General features: G+C 47.4%; 1 protein-coding gene across 1 annotated transcript in view; it reads right to left on the minus strand.

The window, feature by feature from the left end:
• ERGIC3 (ERGIC and golgi 3) overlaps positions 1–10,343 on the minus strand; it is a 45,427-nt gene extending 35,084 nt beyond the window's left edge. The window contains exons 1-6 of the mRNA XM_032766528.2: positions 10,253–10,343; positions 8,391–8,461; positions 6,599–6,686; positions 3,830–3,949; positions 1,567–1,660; positions 8–173 (exon numbers count right to left, since the gene is read on the minus strand). Of these exons, the coding sequence (XP_032622419.1) occupies positions 8–173; positions 1,567–1,660; positions 3,830–3,949; positions 6,599–6,686; positions 8,391–8,438 (516 nt within the window). The 5' untranslated portion in view covers positions 8,439–8,461; positions 10,253–10,343. The remainder of the gene's footprint in view (positions 1–7; positions 174–1,566; positions 1,661–3,829; positions 3,950–6,598; positions 6,687–8,390; positions 8,462–10,252) is intronic.
• Positions 10,344–10,583: the final 240 nt, after the last annotated feature.

A 10,583-nucleotide genomic window follows, 5' to 3' on the forward strand; every position in this document is an offset into this window, starting at 1 on the left:
CTCTCACCTTGTTGACCTCCAAGAATCCATATACTTGGCAGCCCTCATTCTTCTGCTCCTGCATTTTCTGGCTGAACCCTTCTCTCTTGCATTGTTCTATAGTGTCAGGATTCTTGAAGGCCCAGCCACGCCGCCTGTATGCTTCTCTCACATCATCACAGGAATTACAGCACCTGCAAAAATACAGGCACCATCTCACTCACCCTGAATGGAGGAGAAACAAAAATCAAGAGCAGAGACCACAAAATGTGGAACAATCTCTCTGCAGAGGACACAGAAGTAAATTCTCCTTCATACTGGGGCTACTAGTCTCTCTCAGCTGATGGTCTCTGGGTCAAGGGAAGACTAAATTCCCAGAACTGAAGGTGTCCATCCACCTAGCTGAGCAGCTTTGAGTCACTACCTTCCTGAAGCTGACAGCCATCAGAGGACCTTTGCATTCACAACAGAGCTCTGAGGACCTTCCCAGTGGACCAGACTCTCTTTAGAAAGTGATACCACTTTTTAACCAGCCAGAGAAGTCCCTAAACAGGCCTGTTAATGCACTTCACCTTACTGGCTTGGAGTCTCTCCCCATGAATAAACAATTCACTCCTGCAGTGCACCCCCACTAGTCTACAGGTCTCAGGCCAAGGGAAACCCCCTTCACTCCCCTGCATCAAGCGTGAGACCAGGGTGGACTTTGGACAGAGGACTGTGGTTTCTTTATTCTTTTGACATTTTTGTTACCTGAGAAGGGGAGGCTGGAGGGCTGAATCCCCCATGCCCCAGGAGAGAGCATCTCCAGGCAGGGGCTGCAACCCGATGGATTATTCTAAGCCCAGAAAATTAAAAACAGGGGAGGAGAAAGAATCAAAGACCCTGTGGGCCAGATTCTGACCTGTTGTTGCAGGAGCATGCAAGGAGATGGGGAGAGCAACGCATCACCAGTTTGCCCCAAACACAGAGCGCAGACAAACATGATGAACTAGCCCTGAGTGTGCTCACAGCTAATGCGGGACACTTTTCCTTTTATACCCTGAGAGCCTCACCTAAGGGGAGAGACCCCAAGGGACACTTCTTTCCAGTCTGATCCAAGCTCAAGTGCCCAGAAGTGCTTAGCCCAAAACTGTAGATCCATATGGGAATTCTTGAAGGAGCACTCACACACAATATGGATTCATTCAACATCTGGGGCAAATGCTGCTGAGAAGATATGGAACAGGTCCCCCACTTCACTCTCTGAGATCAGGAGACCAGAAAATGGTGCATTCGCATGCGCACACACCCATATTTTTTCCCCAACCTCCCATCAGGAGAATAGAGATGTACGTGGGGTCTGTCACAAACCAGGAGGTTATGCAAGTATGGGCTCACCCACCTGACCTCTGTCCAAATCTGGATATTTGGGAAACACACACTCGAACTCCACTTCCCCATGCAGGTCAGAACACCACAGATGTGTCATTCCACCCGTCTCCTCCAATTCTGGAGCTTAGGAATGTGCACACCCCGCATTCCTGTCAGATCAGGATTAGCATACAACCCCCCGCCCTAAGTAAGGAGATCAGGGAAGCCTTCATTTACCGGATGTCCTCTGACTCTGCTCCATAACAGCTCTCACAGCGATCAGCATCTAAGGAATCTGGATCAAACACTTTCTCCTCCACTTTGCCCAGCTCTGAAACAAAATAAGACTTTCAAATAGTGTGACAGTTTTATGAATATGTCTCTGTGTCATCTTATGAACTTAACTATGGTTTGAATCACTCATGATCACATCCTGCACTATGGATGAGAACGTCCCCTTTTTAATCTGACTCCACTCTGTGTCTAGCAGAGAGCCAGTTGTGCTGGCATTTATGTAGTTTGTTGAGATGTATAACAAGCTGGAAGGGGTGTTTCCCACCTCAGGGACAGTGAACACAGGAAGAGTCATCCAACCAATTTCCATGAATGACTGGCTTGCTAATGACTCTTAATCCCGTTACCATCCTCTATGCAACCCGAGTGTTGGGCCCGTGAACCCAGCAAGGCTGGGGCTTGCAGATCTATACTGGGGCTCATAACTAAGGCTCCGGTTTAGTCACAGGTATTATTAGTAAAAGTCATGGACAGGTCACAGGCAATAAACAAAAGGTCACAGACAGTAACCTGTCCATGACGTCTACTAAAAACACCCCTAACTAAATCTTAGGTGCTTGGGGAGATAGGGTGCTCCAGCAGACACTGCTGCTCTGGAGGTGTGGGGACGGGATCATCCAGCAGTCGCTGAGCTGGGGGGGAGCTGCCTGGGGGCCCCGCTGCTGCTGCTCCCGGACCTCTACTCCGGGCAGTGCCAGGACCTGCTGTCTGGAGCCACCCAAGCAGTGGCCAATGCAGCTGGCCTCACGGCTGCCTCAGCTGTTCGGGTGGCCCTGGGGTGAGCCACAACAGCTGCTGAGCTGCAGTAGTCACAGAGGTCCCAGAAAGTCACAGAATCCATGACCTCCAGGAAAGATTCGCAACTTTACTCATGACCAAGACTGACTTGTAAGCAGAAGGGGCTCTGTGTGCAGGAGGTTAAGGAACTTGCTGCAGGGGAGACAGGATACTCCCACCTACCCTGAACTCTATCAGACCACAGACCCAAACTGGAGACATGTGATCAGTCTCACAAGGGATGGGTGGGGCTTGTGTTCAGGTATTTGTTGTTTTGCCTAAATCTGTAACTCTCTTGTGCTTTGTAACAGTAAACTCTGGAAGCAGATAAGAAGTTCTTACACATCTCTTATTTTAATTGCCCCTGAAAAATTAAACAATAAACTAGAGAAGTCCACAGTGAGTTGGAGTTCTGGTATACAAAAGCTGCTGGGGAGTGAGGTCTGGCACAAGTCTCAGGGCCAAGGGCAGTTGGACTGCAGAGTCCTGTCATCCCACAGAGGGCACAAGACAGGAAGTCTGTACCATGGGAGTGCCTGGGAGACCAGAACTAGAAACTCTATGTGGACGCTGCTCAGATCCAGTTGCCTTGGAAGCATGTGGGATCCAGAAGTTGGATCCAATGTAGCAGACTGGTGATCATCCAATAGGTTGGCTGGTATATCTTGTTACCTCATCAGTGTGACAGTCAGTATGGCTCATGAACACGTATGAGCTTTGTGCCCTTCTGGTCAAGAGATGCAGACATCACTCCTCCCCCGCTGCATTTATGTTAAAGCACTGGGCCTACACCCACATTAGCCTTTTGATCTCTAAGATTCCCCACCAGTGCTAACTTTACTGCAGCTTCACTGACAGTATCAAAAGTGTGAACTCCAGTATAGACATAACGCCACCATGTCATATAGACTTGCTCTGAGCAGAGTCGGGGCATGATGGTCAAAGCTCACCAGCATCTTGGCCACACTGGTGCTCCCTGTACTGATGTTAGCCAAGAGAATACATTTTAAAGGAAAGAGACTAGCGTAGGCAGTCTGAGTAGCTGTCAGCTTCTGTGCAGACGTGTCAGCTCCAGAGCTGAGGGCAGCCTCTAATGTATTCCAGCGATGCAACGACCAGGTCCCATGAAATCCCAAAGACCAAAAAAAGGAGAAAATAAATGGCATGGGGTGACAGACACCCTTAAACCAGGCTCAGCCATAGCCTGGAGCAGGGCAGATCCCTGAAGAACACCCATCTCTGCACATCCCACACCAGTGCACTTGAGACAACAGCATTACACTGCTGTGAACTCTCTGCTCCGAGTTCAAATACCCTTCGGCTGACACTTCAGTCCCAGGAATTTCCTACGGAAGGCAACAGAGGAAGACCAGTGGCAGTCAGGCCATTAGAGCATCCAACAGAGGAAGGCAGCAGGATGTTGTACTACCGTGTCTCTCGGCCTCCGGGGTCACAGGATTGCCATCTTTATCCAAACGTTGTTTAAAGAGATTGTGCTCCACATCTAGCTGCTGCTCTCCTGCCACATCCATGGCATCAATGCTCAAATCTGAAACCAGCAAGCAAAGGGAATTAAGGAAGGTTCTTTGTGGTCTGACACAGTGTATGGAAGCAGCAAGCCAGTGAGAAACCACAAGCCTATTAACAAGGGGAAGATCACCAAGGCCGGAATCTAGCAGGAAGACTTCATCTGCAGATTAAGTGAAAATCAAGTAGTGGAAGGGGACTGGCATAAGAGGCTGCATTGTGGTGGCTGAGAACCTCAAGGTGACTCCAAATTGCACCCCTGCATTTCAATCTCTCCTGCAAACAAGGCTTTTGGGTTGCTGTCCAAGAGGGATCCTCTTCAGCTAGCTCTCATATAAATCATATTTTCACCTGGGCAGATAAACTCAAGCTAAATAACCTGCTGGGACATTACTGATATAATCTGGGACCATATAGAACATGATTGCAACCAAGTTCCTGTAGTGGCACAAAATCTTATGTAAAGGAGGTCATATAAGGTGTCTTAGACCAGGTTATGGGTTGCTGGTTATGATTATGTTGTCTACATGTGTCATTTTTTTAGCTGAAGTTATGAATATTGGCTCTATACTGTCTGTACTTCAGACTTATGCTATGCTTCTGGGTGACATCCCAGACAAGTTAGTGTTAGCTCTGCCTAGCCTGCTTGATGGCCCATTAAAGACCATCAGCTATAAAACTGACCCATTGAGAGAAGGCAGATACGCCTTGTCACTCAGCAAAGTACGCAGGAACTTGCCCATGTGACTCCAGACTCCATTTTGCTATAATTTTCCACAGTAAGAACAAAGAGGTGTTCTTACACCTGGAAAAAGACTATAAAAGGCTGATGCCTCATCTCCATCTTGTCTTCAATCCTGCTTCTTACCTCTGGGGGGACTTTGCTACAAATGGAAGCTCTACACAAAGGACTGAATGACCCATCCCAGCTGGGGATGTGTTCCAGAGACTTGATTTGAACCTGCAGTTTACTCCATTACTGCTACAAGCCTGAACTAAGAACTTCACCATTACTGTATGTAATTGATTCCATTTAACCAATTCTAGCTCTCATCTCTATCTTTTTCCTTTTATGAATAAACCTTTAGATTTTAGGTTCTAAAGGATTGGCAACAGTGTGATTTGTGGGTAAGATCTGATTTGTATACTGACCTGGGTCTGGGGCTTGATTCTTTGGGATTGAGAGAACTTTTTTCTTTTATTGGGGTGTTGGTTTTCATAACCATTTGTTCCCCATAACGAGTGGCACTGGTGGTGATACTGGGAAACTGGAGTGTCTAAGGAAATTGCTTGTGTGACTTGTGGTTAGCCAGTGGGGTGAGACCAAAGTCCTTTTTGTCTGGCTGGTTTGGTTTGTCTTAGAGGTGGAAAAACCCCAGCCTTGGGCTGTAACTGCCCTATTTAAGCAATTGGTCCTGAATTGGCACTCTCAGTCGGGTCCCGCCAGAACCGCATTGTTATACCTGCCCAACCCTTTGCAGATACCTCAACCTGCTGGTAAAGCTTGAATTCACTTGGAGAACTCCTCCATCATTCCAATCCCAGCCGCTCTCCCCTGTGGCCCCTTTCCCATTACCTTTCACCAAAGTGTTTCAGATAGTCTTTGCTGGGCCCTAGTGTGTTACTTGGGGGGCTTGCCTGCTACTTGGGGACATGTAAATATCTTCCCAGGGGAAAGAAACTGCCAGACCTGCTGGACTATCCACTCCATCTTAAACATAGTAGGGGAGGAAGTCTGAGACTGGAGTAGGGGAAGAATCCTTCCTAGGGTGATGGTATCTTCCACAACTACATTTCAATGGGGTGATCTGAGACAGAGCATACAAAACTGCCCACCTTACTAAAAACAGAATAGAAATTGCAGTGTATACTCGAATGGTGGGATTTTTAATCACTTTCACTTTGCAGTTAAATTACCAAATACCTATTCCTCAGAGGAAATGTGAGGCTCTAGTGTTCATACTTGAGCTATCTGTGATCAAGGATCTGAAAAATTTTTAAGTATAAAAATAGTGTCCCCTCAAAAACAGCACAAATAGCTGAATGGATTTAGTTGCAACAAACCTCACAATCCAGCTAAGTAGTATTCAGATCAATAGAAATATTTTGGAGGAAGTTAGTACAGAGTGAAAAATGTGTCACATGACATCAGTAACAACTGATTTGGTTCCACATGACATTAATGTACACGTTCAGAATTTAAACACAAGAGTCAAGAAAGTAGCTGGTTCCAAGATCTACTCTACAGTGACTTCCATAATAGACTCTGCACATTACAAAAATTAATGACAACTGGGACAAGCCCGTGGGAGCAAGTCAGTATTATACTCCTTTCATTCAGGCTCTTCTTCTTCACATGCAGGTCTCAAAGTACTTTACAGCAGTGGATAAAGAGATTTATCCTCATTGCACAAATTAGGAAACACACTCAGAGAAATGAAGCAACTGGATCAGAGTCCTATTGTGTTAAATGACAATGCTGGGAACAGAACCCAGGAGTCCTGACTGAATTCCCTGTTCTAACTACAGGGAAATGTAATTCCTTACTGCTGACAAAACAAGCAGCTCAACAGCAAATCAAACTGCTGCGTGCACTGACTGGCCAGTGTGCCCAACCTCCAGCAGAGAGTGAAGGCTCCCTTCTTCTCAACTCTTTAGCAGACTTACTTACAAGCACAAGGCATATGTGGAAAGACAACATCTATATTAATCTTCAATTTGTCTCCTCTCGATTTGTCAACGTACAGTTCAGGATGAACCTAGGAACAAAGAAAACAAAAGTCTTATTCCACCTGGAAGTACATTGCAAGGCCTTTTCCCTTGCCTTCTCCCCAGCCCAGAAGCCTCTCTATAGGTGCCATGCCACCACACTTCCAAAGGCCTCCTCCACGTGGGGTGCACAAGCTGGCACCTTCCGCAATGCTGTGACAGAGCAGTTGAAGCAACTTCCAAATCTGGTAGTGCTTTTACCATGTGTGATGCTCCTAGCCAGCAAAGTGATAATTTGGGGCTTTAAATTAGATGAAAGCAATTTAAAATATTTTCCTTTTTGCAATTTCTTCCCCACTAGGGAGTCTGTAAAACTGGTGGCTATCTCCTACTGGTGACAGAGGAGAGTGCTCCCTTCACAGCAGAAGCTGGAGGAACCAGCAGCCCAGTATGACTTCTGCTGCCTTCTCCAGGAGAGGGATCCAGGCCTTAGTGGAGTTGATAGGTACAGAAAATCCAATCAGAGACACAAGAAGCCAATGCTAGGGTGACCAGGAGGGGAAAGAGGCTCCCTGCAGGGCCAGTGCCCATCTTTTTTGAGATACGCAGGGAGGAAAAAGAGGAAGGGAGCAGCAACAGCACTTCACTCTCATCTCACTAGTTGGGCTTTCAGCAGGGCCAATGCCAGCTCAAAATACAGTAAAGCAAAGTATTACTGCAAGTCACTGATCCTACTTCCGTCCTGGTTCACAACAGAACTAGACCAAGCACTGCAAACCACTGGCTGTTTGTGGTGGGAACATATATTAAATTCTAGCCACCATCACAGCAACAAGGCAGATCCTCTGAGCCACCTGGGCTGCGCAGCCTAATGACCCGAGACAATAAGGCTGTCCATGAACACAGGGCAGTGGGGCCTATTGGCCAGAGCCAGTACAGCAGCCCTTGAGCGCAAGGCAGCGTTGCCTAATGGCCAGAATCAGTACAGCAGCCCTCGAGTGCAGGACAGCGTGGCCTGCCGGCCAAATCCGGGGCCATCACCAAAGGAGGTGGCAGCCAGGGTAGGGGGGACCCGGGCCCACCCGAATCCACTGGGTCCTGACTCAGGGCCCTAACAGTGCCAGAGTAGTCTATCACTGGGTCAGCAAGGAAATCCAACCACAACACACTGACTTTCCACAGGTGGAAGATACCACTCACTCCATCTCCCTCAGTCACTTTCTGCTGGGCTTCCTGAAGCTGCAGTACACACAACATCAGGGTCTCTGGGCTCCTCTGCATAGGTAACTCCCTGGGATTTCGACTCCAGCCAGTCAGCTGTAGGCCACAGGCCTCTGGTCTGGGTCATGGAATCTCTGGGTCCTGCAAGCAAGGGCTGTAACAGCTCCTGGGCGGGAGCCTCCACCAAGTGTCCTTCTTCCTTACTGAGCTGGGCTGCTCTCCTTTGTACTAGCACAGCAGTTGGAGCACGCAGAGCATGGTCTGAGGGGCAAGACTTCCTCCACTCATGGTGTGGGATTAACCCTTTCCTGCCTAGTGCAGGGTATGCACACCCCATCGCACCATGGAAAAGGACAGACAACGTGAAGTTACAGAATGGTCTTGTGCCTTGCAAAACTTGGGAGCCTGGCTCAGCTGTTGAAAACAGTGGACCCTGGTTGAATATGTGGCCCTTGCTGCTTCCCAGGGCTCCAATGGGACAGCACAGGGAACACATAAACCTCAAAAAGACAGCAATACAAAGCTCTACTTACTTCCTTAGTGAGGTAGTACTGCAGCTCTGAGAAGAAAAGCAGGAGCATGATAAGTCCACTGATTATTGTCACTGCAAATGGAGAATGACAAGCATTACCATGGGCTGTGGTGGAGCAGCCCTGGGACTCACTAATCCGCTGCCTTACTCCCATGAAGAAAGCAGCTGGCATCACAGCAGGTGAGAAGAAACCAGGCTGCTCATGAAAATCGCTATCCTCCTCCCGTGTGCTCTGTAAAAAACACATGCTGATAGCCCAACTCAAATGCCAGTTAGACAGTAGATCTTGAAGGCTAGACCACAAAGCAAATCTTTAATCCCTGCATTTCAAAGTTATTAAAGAGGACAGTGAACCAGTACTGAGTACCAAGATAGGAACTGTTTTCATTCATTTGGGCACAGTCCTCCTCTCCCGGCCACCAAAGAGAACATTTCACATAGAAGAGATGCTTTATGCTGGGGCTGCAGTCCCAGCATGACTACGATTAGACCTTTATTTGGATAATGAGAGCATCCACAGTCACAGTAGATACAATTAAAAAAGAACATAAGAATAGTCATACTGGGTCAGACCAAAGGTCCATCAGTATCCTGTCTTCTGACAGTGGCCAATGCCAGGTGCTTCAGAGGAGATGAACAGAACAGGTAATCATCAAATGATCCATCTTCTGTTGCCCATTACCAGCTTCTGGCAAACAGAAGCTAGGGACACCGTCCCTGCCCATCCTGGCTAATAGCTATTGATGGACATATCCTCCATTAACATATATAGTTCTTTTTTGAACCCTCTTATGATCTTGACCTTCAAAATATATTAAAAATATTATAAACATATTATAGTTGGAGCTGGTAGCACTGCCTGTATTTCAGGCTGACTGACACATCCCATTACAAGACTCTGTTTTCAGTTGCTTATAACTCTAACCATTCAAGACAAAAATTTCCATGCTTGGTGTCTGCCTTAGGCTGAATTTGTTTCTGGAAAGTTTCAGCTAAAAGGGTTCAGCCCTTTCTGGAATGAAATTAGGGAAAATACCTTATTCTGCCCAAGCTAAAAAAAATCTTACAACCATTTTGTTCAGACACAGTAGAGCCTCTATGCTTTGGAACAGAGACTTGGAATTTGGGGTCTCCCTTGGGTCAGAGAGGTACCTTCTAACATTCCCATGAAAATTCAGCCAAATTTGGCCAAGCTATAAACCTCTGAAAAATCTGTTTGTGCATGCTCAGTAGAGACTTGTTAGAGTTTGACAACTAAACTATCCAAAGATTCCATCTGTACTGAGCGTGCTCCATCCCCTCACAGCTGTGATGTGCTGACCACACTGAATGCGCCATACCCACAGAGCAACTGAGCATGCTCCAGTCCCATGCTCCAGTGGCGGAGTGGGGACTGAGAGAAGGGCAGGGATATGGGAGAATATATAGTCCAGGTGTGTGTGTGTGTGTGTGTGTGTGTGTGTGTGTGTGTGTGTGTGTGTGTGTGTGTGTGTGTGTGTGTGTGTGTGTGTGTGTGTGAGGTGTGTGTGTGTGTGTGTGTGTGTTGTGTGTGTGTGTGTGTGTGTGTGTGTGTGTGTGTGTACAGCAGCTGCAGGGGGGAGGCAGAAACCTCTGAGGGGATTGGATAGAAGCAGAGCAGAAAGGGAGCAGAAGCAGGAAGATGGGGAAGATGGATAAGTGCCAAATGGGAGGAGGTCCGAAGTAGAGGGCGATGAGGACAGGATGGGCTCACAGGGGCAGAGGAGTCTATAACCAGCAGAGCACGTTTCCCTCCAGAACCTGGAACTGAACCCAGCTAGCGAAAAGGGGGCAGAAAACAGGCAAGCTTGAGAGGGAGTTTGGAGGGAGAAAGAATACAATCACCATGATTTGGAAAGGTTGCATTGCCAATGCCAACACTGCTCCTGGCTCTTCCACCTGCACCTGAACCCAACCATGGGTGCCTGGTAACGGAAGATGAGAAGAAAGTGGAGCTGCTCAATGCCTACTTTGCTTAAGTCTTCACAAACAACATAACATGTGACCCGACAACTAGCAAAGTTACCATCGACAATAAAGGGGAAGGCATGCAGATCAAGACAACAAAGAACACATCAGAGATGTTTTAATTACAATGAATTCAAGTAAGCACGGCCTTATGCTATTCAACTCAGCATGCTGAAGGAATTAGCTGAAGAAATCTCAGAGCTACCTG

Source organism: Chelonoidis abingdonii, chromosome 14 (genome assembly GCF_003597395.2).
Source record: "Chelonoidis abingdonii isolate Lonesome George chromosome 14, CheloAbing_2.0, whole genome shotgun sequence".
Taxonomy (NCBI): domain Eukaryota; kingdom Metazoa; phylum Chordata; order Testudines; family Testudinidae; genus Chelonoidis; species Chelonoidis abingdonii.